At 41.8% G+C, this 16,463-nt stretch overlaps 1 protein-coding gene across 2 annotated transcripts in view; it reads right to left on the minus strand.

Annotated features, from left to right (window-relative positions):
• The window catches only part of DST (dystonin), a 1,569,532-nt gene that overhangs the window by 971,988 nt on the left and 581,081 nt on the right, over positions 1 to 16,463 (minus strand). For both annotated transcript variants that reach the window (XM_078647976.1, XM_078647975.1), the window contains exon 7: positions 14,487 to 14,653. In XM_078647976.1, coding sequence (XP_078504102.1) covers positions 14,487 to 14,653 — 167 coding nt within the window. The remainder of the gene's footprint in view (positions 1 to 14,486; positions 14,654 to 16,463) is intronic.

Genomic DNA, 16,463 nt, shown 5'->3' on the forward strand with positions numbered 1-16,463 from the left:
TCTCCAGTCTTAGTTTGCAGGTGAGTGCCTACCCTGGGTACCAGCAGAGCTGAAGTTGTCTGCATCCTAGGTCCAACAATTTAAAAATATAACCACGAAATACTGGAAGGGCATCAGGCAGCCTCGATGCTTATATTTAACCTCCTGATTTCCGAGTAGCTCAAAAGAAAATATAATGTATTTACCGACCCTGCAAGCGCTCATATGTACTGTTTCACTTCTGGAGATATAGGTTGCACTTCTATGTGCAGTGCTGAAGCTCCTCGGGTAGGCGCATGCGCAGACAGGTCTCGAGCACTCGCTGTACACGTGGCTGTTTATCACACGAAGTACCACAATGACTCCTCCTCAAAGCGAGGCGCGTTTCAAAAACAATACACGTCTCACCGGGGCCGCAGATGGGGTTGGGCATAGGGCTTCTATTATCGAACTTGAATGCAGCCGACCGGAGAAAGGGGAATTTATATCATACAATAAAATTGATTGTGAGTTGGCAAATAAGTCAGGCAGAAACGGGTGGCCATCAATCATCGTATTTTACATATCCCCCAGCGCCATGGTCTTGACACTCTCGACTCGAGCTATGCGTCCCTTCAGGTGTTCGCATTCTAACACTCGCTTCTGACATCACTCCGTCCCTCCTCGGGGCATCCCTCGTGTCCATGCTTGATTAGCTCTGGCGTGTCTTGACACAGTCATATCACTCACAAGGCTGAATATTTATCAAAGGGCTGGCTTCTGCCTTCACGACGCGCGCTTGGAGGGTGAAAACGTTATTAGTTAACAAACCAGTGCTGCAGATTACTGAAAAGGTATATGTGACTTTGAGCATATTTGTTGCCTGGCATCTGCCAACAAAGTACAACTTTACTTCTACCTTACGTTTATGACGTTTATTATGTGTTGTAAATAGCAAGGGTTACTATTGCTCATTTAAAGGGGACTCAAAGTAGTTCTCAGAATGATGAAAGGCTGAGTTGGCTTTGCTGAGAGTAAAAGTTATGGGATGAATGAAGGTAATACAGATAGCAACAACAGATGCTTAACTAGCTTTTGCCCGCTATGTACCTACAGAAACCTAACTAGTCTCACTAAAGTGTGGCAGGACAAAATTGGATTCTGATCACTTTCCTTTTAGATTGAGTCCTTGGAAAACCGGTGTTGTATGAAATTGGGGGATTCATATTTTAGATACTTAAACAATCAAAGCACATCCTAATCACAAACATGATAAAACTGACATCACCCTCAAGACCCCTTAGTTCAAATGCCTTCTAAGTGGCAGAATCTGATCTAGCTACTAGTAACTATCTGGGTTTAGGAAATACATTCATATTTTCCAGATCTCCCAATCTTAGCTTAATAGTTTTCAAAGAAAAACAAACCCTTCCTTTTTCCAAATATCAATGTTACAACAAATCCGGTGTCCCCCCTAAATATTATTTCAGCTCAATTCAATGTACCCAAATATCCCAGAACGTGCCTATTCTGGGATACGTACATAAGTCTAGTCTACCTCCTTTCTATCCATTTTAATAAACTACTATACCAGTTCCGGACAGAGGTAAAGCTGTGGGTAAAGGAATAGTAGAAAACGCTCCTTTCTTGTGAAAAGCACAAGAAAGGAAGCTGTTGAGTGTCTAGAGCTTCCAGAACCATACCCCACACCAGTGTACCACAGAGACAAATGGGGGAGATCTAACAGGAAGAACATTTCTTTCCAGGTAACTTTCAGAGCACCACTCTTTAGAGCGGAGAGTGCCTTATGGAGATACATAAGAGAATGGAGAAAGGGAGTAGAACTGCAATTCTACCTCAGAGTTGTATTTCAAGCCCTAGTGGAATACAAAATCGCACTTATGGATCTGATGCAAACACTTAATCTTGGTGTTCTCCCCCATCAATCTGTTGTTGTGATCGTGTATATTTACAGAAAAGATATATATTTTGTGGAACATCATAGTTGGTATCCGGTTGTAATTTCACGCGCAAAATGCCTTCAACACAAATGTCAACATTAAAAATATCTACAGCAATAACCAGCAATTAATGCCCAAAATAGCTATATGCTGAAATGTTAACATGAAAGGAACTGTCACCAGCAAGCACCTCCCTTTAAATATGGTAGGTCTGGGGCTGAAATACTAAATTAAAAAGGTCGGACAAGTAGAATTTGTTTTTGCAACGACTTTCAAACATTGTGAAACTATAGACATACATAAGATGTGGTTAAAGTTTGAGAAGCAGATCTTTTTAGTAACTCAGGTTTGTCCGATGTGACAACCTAATCCTGTTTTTTTCATACTCCTAAAGTCCTATGAGTTACAGTACTGTTGTTTTTCATATATGATCAAGAATACACCAATGTTCTATATTCAAATATGGATTTTGCAGCAGTTTGGAGATTCCAGTGGATTTGTTATGCATGCTAACTTTCATGGTACCAGTAAGGCCTGGAAGCCATGCTAATCACAGTTGTACATTTGCACATTTCCAAAAGTGCAACTTCGTTTTCAAACCTAATAAGAGGAAGCAGGAAGGTAAGAGAATAAGAAAGCCTAGTATTGTATTCATGAATTATAGATTTTCCTAAAGGAAGTCTTGTGCTTCCTCGGGAGAAGATCCTATCCACCTGCTCATTACATACGTTTTGACTGAAAGTAACACGCTTCTGTCATGTGGTTAAGAACCCCAGACTTGGTGCAGCACGAACATTTGCTTACTTTGCCACTGAATTCAAGCTAGCCTGGCTGATGAGGGGAGTTACCCAGAAACAGGTCCCAGGATGCTTGTTTCCGGTCCAGTGAGGACCTGTCCTGGCAGTTCGGCTAGACTGTTCCCATGAGGGAACAGGGTCAAGACTGATTTGCATATGGCTGGTTCCAAACTGGGGTGGCGAAGTGAGCTAAAGAACGATGATGGATTCAACCCACATCTGTGACTGGGGGCGAGTGTCTGAAAAGTTTCAGCACTCTCTCCATCATCTCCTTGTGTTTGCTTTGTTCATGCTAAGTTGGCAGAGTATGCCCAGGCGTGGGTTCCTTGCTCACTCTCCCACTGGATTCAAGCTAGCCTGGCTGATGAGGGGTGTTGCCGTGAAACCAGTCCCAGGATGCTTGTTTCCAGTCCAGTGAGGACCTGGCTAGGGAGTTCGGGCTGGACTGTTCCCATGAGGCACAGGGTTAAGACTGATTTTCCTATGGCTGGGTCCAAACTGGGGTGGCGAAGTGAGCTAAAGACCGATGATGGATTCAACCCAGATCTGTGACTGGGGGGGAGTGCCTGAAAAGTTTCAGCGTACCGTCCATCATCTCCGTGCTTTTGTAGCACAAACATTGCCTACCCTTTATATATCACAAATACTTAACAGATACATGACAAGTATTTGCACATAGCATATGTTTCTTGTGTGGCCTAATTAATGTAAGTGCTGCACTTCACATCATTATTTTTAGAGTACATTTACTGTAGGACTAGTGAACTTACTTATACTATGTGTTTTAATTAAATCCAACGAGAAATTAATAAACCATCCTTACTTAGTTGATGGAATTCAACTTTCATAATGTGTGCTTTAATACTGTGAATGACATCTATGGATTAGAAAACTATATAGAAACCATTCTCATATATGTAGAATGTGATTATTCTTAAAATGATAAAAGTTATGTAATGTGTGCTTTAATATTTCATATATTTTGATTTAAATGTAGTTCGTAGCCATAGTTGCACATGATTATTTTAAAGATTTACTGAATGTTACATTTAAAGTGAATTTAATGCACTAGAAACTTATATTCATCTGTGCTTGAATGTGCACATGCATATTAAATGTGCACCATTGAGATAATGTTTAAACTTGTCCTGATTAGGCCTCTGTTTCATCATGCTGCATGGATACTGTTTTCAATTTTCTGCTAACATGACATTTTTTTGCATGTATTCACATGCCTTGTTAGTTGTAGAATTGATACATTACTGTGCAATTCATAGAGGGCAGAGCCTGAGAAGAAGGCCTTGACAAAAGAACATGAGGAACCAGAGTGTTAACTGAAAGGCCTATTTGGCAATGTTGTGATATATCCTATGAGTGAGAAGATATTCCCATTCTCAGTGTGCGATGTTTGAAAATTGTTGCAGTCTGCAACATGAGAAATGGACGAGAATAATGGACCCCTGATGATGCGTACAAGGGGGGTGTTAATTAAAAGACGCGGTGGATTCTTATTTAGTGTTCACCCCATTAGAGATTCAGATGGAAACCTTTACCTTTGGAAGCGTGGTGATTGCAGCAGTGGTGGGACAGGGCGGATTGGGGCTAATTTACAAACCCCCACAGACGGCATCCGACCTGCTTCTGTTACCTTCCCCCAAGGCCTTAGGTGAACCTAGCCCACCTAGGGAGCCTAGCACCAGGCAACTTCGGGAAAGACGGCAAGGGGCTGTCCCTAAGTACAAGCAGGGGCTGGCCATTGCCCCGAAAGGGAAAAAAGAGAAACAACCCAAACGTAAGGGAACCCTAATGGCTGAAAAGGGGCAGGCGTCCAAGTCCACTCAGGCAATTGTACACTCATACAATGAGGCTCCTCTGGGGGTGGTACCTCAGATTGTGGGTGGAGCTAGTGGCCCAGGGTTGGTAATGGAGGACTCCCTACTGGCCAAGATAGGCGATTTACTTAATCTCCTTCTTCGCCCAATAGATGATAGGTTATCCAGGATAGAACAAAAACTAAGTAAGATTGAGTCTATGTCTTTGGGAATCGCCGATAGCCTGGACAGGGTGGCCACTCCCAGGGCTGCATATCCCCCGAAGGCTATGTGATCTGGGGATAATGCAGTTGTTACAACAACTCTTTCAGATCCGAATTTAGCGAAGCAGGCTGCAACAGCTCCCCCAGCGAAGGCTCCTGTATTAGGCCCAATTGTATTTCCTAGCTGAAGTACTCTAGCACATTCGAAAGATGGGGTTGGGGCTCCTAAGGGGTCTGCTGATGTGCGGGGGATCAACATCGACCTACCACCAGAAGCAAGCCCATACCTGGTAGTTTTAGCTGGGGTCCCAGTTCTAAGAAAGGACGAGCAAGAATCTTTCTCGTCCCTAAGGAACAAGGTGATCGACTGGCTAAACAAATGCAGACCTTTGCCGGGATCCATCTCTAGCAAAATACTTATGGTGCGAAGGGTCTCCTGGGTGGGCCATTCGGTTAAGCATACTAGGGGGCACTGTATCCTAGTTAATTTTAAAGATCCTAGGACAGTAGGGCATATTTGTAATTGGAGGCAATTCACCTCTGGTGCCTCCATAGTATCCCTACCTTTGGCCTATTTTTATCCCCCGGGCTACACCCCACCCACGGGTGTCGGATGGTCACTAATTCAGCATAAAGGGAGGAGATTGACTAATGGGGGCCGGCGCGAGCCCTTACCATCCCCTAACCTAACCTCATGTCACAACCGGTTCAGCGGTCTAGAGTCTGTGGATTGACTCCAATCTAAATCAATGGCTCCCTTTACTCCAATTGCGCTATTAACCTCCAGCTGCATCAGTCCCCCCAGGCCTTGTCAACCCCCATCCCTGGTATTACCAACTACAGCCCCAATTAGACAGGGGGCATTGTCTGATAACGATTTAGGCCCCATCTCCACTAGTTATGGACTGTCCTCTTCCAGTGACTCCCCTAGGAACCTCAGAATTGTATCGTGGAATATAGCTGGCCTGCACAAAAACCTATCTTTACCGGACTGGAATATTTTTATTGATGACTATGATTTGTGCATATTCCAGGAAACATGGAGTCTAGAGCCCTTGTATAAACTAGGTTTTTGTTGCTTTCACGTTCCAGCTATTTCCTCTGGGCGCGGTCGTCCGTCTGGTGGGCTGATAATCTGGATCAAAGTTGCACTTAACTGCAAAATTGTCCATCATCCAAACGTTTCACCGGATCTATTGAGACTGACTATCAAGGACCTAAAGAACAATGTCACCTTGGAACTCTTTAACATTTATGTCAGAGGTTTGCAAGGGGGGGGCAAAATCCCCAACCATTTCCACTCTCTCAGAAATCCTTACATCCTGCCCCTCTGACTCTTTACTTTTGATTGCTGGTGATTTTAATTGCACTTTTGAACCCTTGGCAGCAAATGATGATGCAGGAATTGAGGATGACGATCCTAGATGGGGCATACCGCTCTTGCAGATCCCGCCTGTGAAAAAATGGTCACCGATTGTTTTACAATTGAATGCATTAACGCTTGGGCATGGTTTAAAAGCTGTTAATGGGCGTACCCCTTTGGACTTTTCGAGAGCTAACACATATAACAGGGTCTCCTGCCCAAGCAGAATTGACTATATTTTGGTGGACAAAAGGCTATGGAAATATTTGATCGATATGACAGTTATTCCATCTATCCATAGCGATCATAACCCTTTGTCTCTTTGCATGCGGGAACTGTTGTACCATACGGACCATCGGAGTAGCATCAGGCCCCATATGCTAACTAAGGCAATAATTCCCTTCAATTGTAAAAGATTTATTAAATGGCAAACATTCTCTCTAAATGACCAGAAAATCAGTGCCTTGGATGAAATTATAAGTAAACAGACCTCCAAACTTCTAGTAGCCTGCACAAATGAGGTGGGTCCCTCTGAGGCAGCGATAATCTATACCGAAACAACTGATTTGATAGGATCTCTTTTCACGGAGACTATGGCCCCAAAAAATTACCCCACGGGCAGGAAACTAGTCAAGCACTGGTATAACAAGAATTGTAAGAGGAAAAAGTCTATCCTGATGCTTGCCATTAAAACTCACAACCCTATAGAGGTACGCCTCGCAAGACATCAGTACAGGCAAGCCATATCTATAGCGAAAAGGGAATGGGAGGATAATCATTGGGCCAACTTGAAAATAGCCAGTCAGTCTAAAAACAGTGAACACTTTTGGGCTTTGGTAAGACAATCAAATGGTTGTGGCTCAGACCAACTACCCAATCATATTACTGACAGAGAATGGTTTAACCATTTTAGTGTACTGTATGCAGGGGATGAGGTTGTAGAGGGTAATGGGCATCGTGCCCATCCCTTGGCACTTATGCTGGGCCCATCTGACTCATTTGACCCTGTAGGGAAAAATGAGGTGGTGGCGGCCATAAACAAAATAGTGCCCGCTAAGGCTCCAGGTCAGGATGGAATACCAGGCGATCTGTTCCGGGCCAAACCTGATCAATGGGCTACCTATTTTGCACTTCTGATCAATGCACTCCTTGAGGGCTCACCGTTACCAAGTTCCTGGAAAGGGGCAGAGGTGATCCCCATTTATAAGAAAGGGGCCAGTGAGAGCCCTGCCAACTACCGCCCAATAAGCCTTATTGATGCTGGTCAGAAGGTGGTTGGCAGGGTTCTACTGGAGAGAATCCTTTTGTGGGCGGAAGAGAATAACATTATATCACAGTACCAGGCGGGGTTCAGGCCATGTACGAGTACAATCGACCAGGCTTTTAGGCTGGTGCTACTGCACTGGAAGGTTGTAACCATTGGCAAGGGTGGTCTCTACCTCGCATTCATAGACTTGAAGACCGCCTTCGACCTGGTTCCCCGTGAGCGTCTTTGGTCGGTCCTGCAGGATATGGGGCTCCCACTCCCTATTCTGAACCTCTTAGCCCGCATGTATGAAGGGAACTATGCACAAATCAGGTGGGGCTCCCAGGCTCAAATAACAGACAAGAGCCCTGTAAATAGAGGTGTCCGCCAGGGATGCGTCCTGGCCCCTACCCTCTTCACGTTGTTTGTAAATGGGGTAGTCTCCTTTTTGTCTGAAATTAACGCCGATGCCCCCCCGTCCTGGCTGGTGTTAAGGTCCCCACACTACTCTTCGCGGACGATACATTGCTGGTTTCAAAAACTCCAGCAGGTTTACAGAAGCTGCTTGATCGGTTCTGCTTGTTCTGCAAGTTGAAGGGCCTAGTCATTAACACCACCAAAACGAAGCTCCTCTACTTTAATCCAAGCAGGGCTGCCAAATCCACCTTCACGCTTGACGGTGAGCCCCTGGAGCGTGTAAAAGTTTTTGATTATCTGGGGATTAGAATTGCGGATAATCTCAAATGGCAGCCGCACATTGAAAAAATGGCCTTAAGCCATAAGCGGGTTACCGGTGTCATTGGGAGAGAACACCGAGCTTCAACCTCTAGACCCATTGCTCCTGCCTTGGAGATCTATGCTGCAAAGGCAATAGGCAGTGCATTATATGGAGCCGAGCTCTGGGGCTTCAATAATGTAGATGCCCTTGTGACAGGAGAAAACAAGTTTTTCAGAGAGCTTGTTTTACTTCCTAGGGGATCCCCCAGTAAACCCCTCCTGAGTGACTTGGGCCGACGCTTAATTAAGGACTTGATTGGCCTACGCCCCCTTTTATACTGGGGTCGCCTTTGGCGTACCCCAGAGTTATCCAGCTACGCCGATGGCCTAAGGGAAGTAATGAATCTCCAGGGATCTTACAAGATCGCCTGGCTAGTTAACATCAAAAGACTTCTTTTGGCCATCGGCCTTGCTCCTGCATGGGAGCTAGGGGTCCGGTGTCCAAAATGACAATCAAGAGACTATATTGGGCATGGGTTGAAAATCAAGCTCATAGAGACCCCAACTAGGGCAGGCTGACTGATGAGTTTTGTCAGCATAAGACAGTGCCTCGCTTTGAGCCTTACCTGGATTTCATCCAGAAACCCAGAGACAGGGCCCTCTTCATTCAGTTCAGAATGGGAACTCTTCCAGTCCACGAGCGTACCCACAAGTGGAAATCCCCTAATCAAACCCCTGCCGATTGCCCATTTTGTACTGGGATAGTTGAAACCATTCCACACTTGTTCTTTGTATGTACAGCTTATTCCAAACCGAGGGAAAAATGGTTAAGACCTGGTTGTCGATTGCTAGATACAAGGAACCATTCAACTGCCCTTAGAATCCTTCAAGCGGAGGCAAACACTACGCTAGCCTGTGGGGTGGCCAAATACTTAAGCTGGTCCTGGCTGATAAGATTAAAAGCCTTACGATGATTCTGTATTCCTATTCCTCAGTAAAGCTGTCAGTGGTTTTAGACTTTTTATACTTTTTTAGACATTGAATTTTAATGATGTTTGTAGCACAGAAACATTATTCAAAGCTAACTTATGGTTTAATATCCCTTTTAACTATTGTACTGTATAATTGATTGTTAGTTTTAAACTCTTTTACTGTTCGAAGGACATGTATTTTTTTAAACGTGATGTGCTTTTTAAGATATTTTATATCGAAATAAAGCTTTGTTGAATTGAATTGATTCAGATGCCCCTTTTGATCTTGACAGATACATTCCCGATCCTTTCAAGATCCCTTACCACACATTCCTTTGGACTTTGAGAGGTTTAGATCTCTATACTCTTTTGTGAGCATCAGGTATTGCTTTTGATCTTTTGTATTCCTGGGACTGAATTGCCTGATTGGCTTATATTAGTCCGCCATAATTTTTTCTGTACTTTGGGACTACCTTTGGCTATTTGCATTTCTATAGCATGGTTTTAAAAGTCGTGTATCTGAATTTGACTTTGATTTTGTAATTAACCTTCTTAACTATAGCTATCAATTCTTGGTCCTCATTGTGTAGCCAAATGGGTTGACCTGTCAATTGAATTTGATTGATGGTAATGCTAACTCCCATCACCCGTCAATCAGAGAAAAAAGGTCCATGAATAGTTAGCATGTGATACCGGAAAATGCTGGATCAAATCTAAATTGAGAAATTGCATATATATATATATATATATATATATATATATATATTATGCTCAAATCCCAGTTTGCACTTGACGTACACAAGGAAAACCGCACTCCGGGCAGCTTGAAATGCAAGTTCTTTTATTAATTACAGCAACAGACGCGTTTCGGCGGAAGTGCCTTTCTCGACGTTACCGGCACTAATATGAAACGCCATGTTTTATTTGCATTCAAATTGTCAAAATTAAGGAAGGACTCGCGTTCCACTTCTAACGTGGGTGCCATTTTCTAACATGTTGTAATATATGTACAAATCATCAGTTATTTGACGGTTTATCATCTACATGGTGTTTCATGATTCATTATTTAAATAAATAACATTTCTGAATCAGAATTAAGCAAAATTAGTTAACCACCTCATGTTATACCATATATTGCTGTGTTTCACCATAGATGAAAAGTTTGCTAATATATATATATATATATAACTGCATATATGCGCAAAATATAATTACTCCATGAATTGCAGACTGTGATTCAATGAAACTTTGTGATTTGCACTTCCAATTTTACCCGCTCCCTCGTTGTTTACAGGTCGCTATATTTGCACAAAGCATAATGATTGCACAGGGATTTATCCCGCAATAGTCTTGGAAATTACATAAAATAGACGATATTTTATTAGAAATATCAGTTTACTATGTTAAGTTATTATTTCATTGTAAATATAACTTTGTTTGGAGACTGTTATATGCTCTTTTTTTTCGAGTTGGTAGAGTCTTTTCTCTACCTTTATGATCACGTGACCTGTTTTGAAAAGTGGCGGGGAGGCGGGCTTCACTGCATTATAAATACAAAATGAAATCATTGGGTCATTGCATGTGAACAAGGGCTTTGTAAGCCCGAAACGCGTCTTGCCCTCTTGCCTACACCTTTCCTGCAATAAAAGACCTGTGAATTTAGACTTGCGGTCCGTCTCCTGCTTGCCTCGCTGTTCCTGTTCCTGGGTTGTAGTGGCGTTCTCAGGAGTTTGCGCATATATATATATATATATATATATATATATATATATATATATATATATATATATATATATATATACACTACTCTAAAATTCTATAGGTATTAGCATTATGTTCCAAATTACTTTTTTTTCGAAAGAGCCCTGGTGAGTTGAAATGAAAATTGTCTTTGATTCTTTTGCAGTTCTGCTTGCTATTTTGCTTTAATCGCTAATCGGACTTCAGACTTTCTGAAATGTTATGTTTTATTTTGAACACACAACAATACTGTATTCACAATTTGAGTTTTCCTAGAGCGAGTTAGTTTTTATTAGCATTGATAAAGAGATTGGCAGTACCAGATACTGGATGTGTCTCTTCTTGTTTTGCTCATTAACTACTTTAAACTCTTCACATCCTAAATGCTAAATTAAACATAACCACAATATGAACATGCATTAAATTATCCTCCATAAAAAATAATTATTAAGTCAATGAATGGCACAGCAAATTGTCAATCAGTGCAATATTATATTCCCATAAGTGTCATAAAATATTGCCATCACCATCACTACATGAATGGCAATCAAAGTCACAAGTAATTGCTACAAAATATTCCCTACTATGAGTGCCACAACATATTGTCCATCATTGTTACATTGTTTCTCTCTCATTCTCAAAATGTACACAACCTGCCATTGAGATCCAAGATGTACGCACCATTTCATGTGTCTAGTCTACTTTCCAGTGCAATAAATAAAGGTAGGGTGGATTGTGAGGTGTTAACTGCCTGTTCAGATGCAATTTTGTCTCTTGGAGTTAAGATGAAACATCCTGCTTGTACATGTAAGCACAAGAGCAACAGATCTTAACTACTGTACCTGTGTACAAGAACTGTGGTTCCAGTCAATGCAATGTACTCTTTGCTACAGGGCTGCCCAAAATGTGATTTTCTTTTTGTAAATAAAAAAGGTAATGATTCCCTCATCATGGGAGTAATCTCCCATGGCGAGAGAAGCATTATTTTCATTTTACTGTCCCTCACTGCCAGGGTTTGTCAATTAGGATGGGCGGATATAAAGCAATTACTCCAATGACCCGTACTCCGCAAGGAAGTTTGAGAAGTTTGGCCACAGCAGTAGTCTCTAAGGGGAGGGACTTTTGTTGCCTCTGCAACATATAAACATAGCCCTATGCCCTTTACCAGCCTGCTGGATATGAGGTGATTATTTTCAAGCCTAATGGACAGGAGCAGCTCAATACATGGATGGCACCACAACTGTTAGTGGATAGCCTCCAAATTTTGACTGCCTGAATTATGAGCTTTGTAATATGCAGACTGGCCAAGTCACATATTGTCACTAAGTCTCACACAATCTCACCCCCCTTCACATAGTCACCCGGTCACATGGTGGAAGAAAGGCGAGCTGTAAACCCCTACACTGAGTGTGTTGTCATTTTGTCTTGGAGGATCTGACAGTGATGAGTAGAAGTCCCTCTCAATTGTTTCTTTTGCATACTCAGCCAGTTCTTAGCACAAAGCTCAAGGCATGCCCCTCCTCACATAGTGATTGTAATTTAAAGTTGGCAGGTCTCCTATGTGAAGATAATGAGAATCAACAAGCACAACTGCCCTTAAAAATAAGCCTTAAGGAAGCCTAACACACACAATGATTGTGACTCGTGTATGATTAGGTTCTTTTGGGCCTTTTTTAATAGCAGATGAAATTGCTCCCAAGTCACTCAAAAAAAAAGCTTGTGAGCTGAGGATTTTTGTGTTGTAAGGCTCATATGCACACTTGGACAGGCATCTCCACTCCTTCATTTAGTGCCACAGCCATCTAAAAGGCGCACTCTACACTTTGAAGACTCCTGATTAAGCGAAACAGGGATTAAGAGAGGTGCAAAAATGCCAAATATAGAACGTTTACTTTCCATGCAACACGCATTGATAAAAAACCCTTTTCACCACATTCATTACTAATGACTTTCTTAAAAGACCATGGATATTCTGCCCTCAACAACAGAGGAACCATACTTGAAGTGATATTCAATCTCATTTACCAAGGTCAAGAAAAACATCAGGTATATGAAAGTACAATAGTTAATCACACGTATTCACCCACCTGGGACATCACCCTGAAGTGCATGCTAATACATCACCAAGAAGTACAAACTAAAGCCATGATTCTGCTTTGTAAATGAAAGTTGTTTTAAGAGTTGAAGAGGAAGTCAAATGACATGCATAGAGATTAGAATAAATAAATAAACTAATAAATACTGAATGCTATTGAACACGGGAGGAGGGACTATATTTCAGGGCACGCATGGACATTGTGTCAATTGATCATTGAAATCATCCGATAGACGAAGAGAATTAATGAGCAAAGGGCTCATGGAATATCAATAGGGTGCTGCACTTGGGGAGAGATCGAATTATGGACACAAGCAATACATGGCAGACGGAGGTTTGAAGAACATAAATAAATGGATTTGGGACATGTAATGTGCTGAGGAGAGTAATGAACATATGTGCTAAAAAAAGAAAACAGTGGGGTGAAGCAGCAGGCAAAGATTGCTATGAGACCTGGCCTGCCAACACACAGCCTAAGTGTCAGCATGTTAGCAGTTTATGTACTGCCTTTCTTCTACCACCTGTATGTAAAGATGTTCAATGAAATCGCTACTCTACCTGAGAAAAAAACTGTTGTCTGACTTTTCTCTTGACATCCTCTCTAGTTTTGTATGGTGGACAATAGTTTTAGATTTATATTCCCTGTCATCTTATCAGCATTTGTACTAAGTGTTTTGATAAAGAAGATTGGAAACAGGGTTAGACAAGTTCATGGGAACTAGTGGGCACAGGGACTGAACACTACAGGGCAGATGTGTACATACTTGTGTATAAACACAGCAGATACTGATACAAAGGGAGCATAATCATGTACCGGGAGAATCAATTAATAACTAACGAACAGAGTCAAATCAGATGAATAACTGGGTCAGATGGCATAGGATATCCATATGTTCCTGCTAAATGTCAAACATTTTTGGTGTTCTGTGGCCTGCATTTGTCCACAGAAGTATGTTGTAACCTTTTCTCATCTGCTAGGGCACAATGGGGCATAAAAATAAGAGAATGGCGAAGCATGGCGTTAAGCAAACATTGCTAATGCCAAGCTTCGTCATTCTAAAAAAGCAGAGATGTGCCGCATGCACAAGAATGCGGCTTACCCCTGCATTTCCCATAAAGCTGGCACTAAATCTAGCTGCCTAGCCCCAATGCAGGCCCTCTTGCACCATAGTGGCACCCTTGCACAATAGTGCAAGGGTGCCTCCGTTGGGGGGAATGATTGTTTATGTGCAGGAAGGTATGCCTTTCTGCACACAAATAATCTAGAATGGGATTTGTAACACCTATGTGTGCTGCATTGTGCAGCACACATAGAAATTGAAAATTGACATTTTTTAAATGATTGTTAATGTGTAAGAAGGTGTCCAACTCTGCACATAAACAATCATTTTAAAAACCAAGGCCAAGGAAAACCTGGTCTTAAAATGGTGAAAAGAGGAGAAATGCTTAATTTCTCCTCGTGTTTGCTGTTTCTATGCGTGAACATTTGAAATCAATGTTCATTTCAATATTTGTGTACACATCAAGTACTCTCTAGATGTAAGATTCTTGGCAAAATGTGGAAATTAAATACATTAAAAAAAACAAAGACACATGCAATTACCTATATCTATGAATTACAGCATTAAAAAGTCTCCCATCCCGCCAACAGGTAGTGAAGTTCTCACAGCGTATTCCACCATAACCGTCGATTGTACGCTGTGTCCACAGGAGCAATTTCTCTTTCGCAGACATGTCCTGTGACTCCCCTGTGACGTGGATGTCGGAGATCTAAAGAGGAACAAAATCACCAAATATTATGGTCATAGCTAATTAGCACATGTACTGTACAGTCTAACACATTACTTGTGCTAGTAAAACTACTTTGCAACCCCGATTACATTTCAGAAAGGTATAAATTATACTCTGATAGAACGTATCACTTGATAAATTCAGGCCAAATGAGGGACAAAGACACAGTACAGAAAAAAGGAGTTTCACTGAATTTCATGTAAATTTCATGCAACCCCAACTAAAATGTTTCAAACAAATATTTAGTTTGGAAGACATTTCCTTCGGAATACAACACTCACGAGGAATGCCACATCCCGCTTTGAAGGGATGGGGCTGGCAAAGCAAAATAAAAACACAAGGCCATCTCGCTTCTTCAGTACATTTATCTGAAATAGCAAAGGATTTACCATGGTAGTAGCAACAGCAAAAACGGTGTTCATTAGTGACTATCTTTGATGAGATGAGGGATGATGGACTGGTCAAATGTATAGAAAGTAGAAGAGAGGTCTATGGGGTTCAGTGGGGTGAAGTGGAATTGTAAACATTTTCCTGACTTACTTTGAGAAATCGGCCTTTTCACCCACAGCTCTAGTGCATAGTGCAAGCAGTGATAATAATATAATAACAAGAACTGGCAGTACCAATAGGTCTGGCTTTACATGAATTTTGGATAGCAATGAAAATCATTAAAAGGAAATAGCATGGAAATTAATATGTATTTGTGTGGAACAAAAAGAACTGTAGAATAATATAGGTGTAGAATAAAAGGTAAGGTGACAGGTGCACTGTCAAACTAGACCTAAAAAATCCATGGAAAGAAAGAGCAAGGTAAACCCGAAGGATTGCAATAAATCAGCTCGTGAGTGTATGTATATACTGATCAGTGTAGGGCTGCACATGCCCACTGCGCATCTATGCAACAGCCTTCATTAAACAGTGTAGACAGGGAAGAAATGGAAGAATAGAGCGTGTCCCAAAACGGCACCTCTAGCTGTAACGATCAAAAATGGTGGTGATGTGGTCATCCTCTGACAATTAGTGCGTGGAGCAGGGAGCCGTAAAAATGCAGACAGTAAAAAAAGCAACAGTAGTTAAATTAGTGTGCTTAAGAGGTGGGGACAACGTTTTGCTAAAGTGCTTTGTTGCTAAATAAACGAGTCCTATACCAGCTACATCTAAACAGATCAAACATTCAAAGTCAAACAAACCACATAAAATCAGAATAATCAAGTAAAATCTGAAAGGCTATCTTAGACGTGCATCTGCGCTGCAGCTTTCATTAAATAGTGTAACCAGGGGACAAATGGACAACCAGAGCGTGAGCCAAAATGGCACCTCTAAATGTGGTGATTAAAAATGGCGGCAATGCGGTCTCCCACAGACAATTAGAGTGCGGACCGGGGAGCCACAATAATACAGATAGTAAAAATACCAACAGTAAGTAAATTAGTGCACTTGGGAGGAAGGGGACACGGGTTTTGCTTAGAGCTAAATGAACAAGTCCTCTACCAGCAAAATCTAAAACAGATTAAAAAATTCAAAGTCAAACTACCACATTAATTCAAGATAATCAAGTAAAATCTTAAAGGCTGCGTTTAGGGCCGGGAGCTCTCTAACAGGCTAGAAAACCATCTCTGTTTAAGTGGTACTTTTAGCTAAATAGTGATATTTGCCATTGGCTCACATTTGCAGCCTAATCTACAGAACCATGATGGATCCGCTTTCTTTTTGTTGCCCACTTGGTGGGCTAGAAGCAACCTGCAGAGGCAAGTGTTGTAGCGACAAACACAAATATAAACACTGTTGG

This window comes from Lissotriton helveticus, chromosome 6 (assembly GCF_964261635.1).
Source record: "Lissotriton helveticus chromosome 6, aLisHel1.1, whole genome shotgun sequence".
NCBI lineage: Eukaryota > Metazoa > Chordata > Amphibia > Caudata > Salamandridae > Lissotriton > Lissotriton helveticus.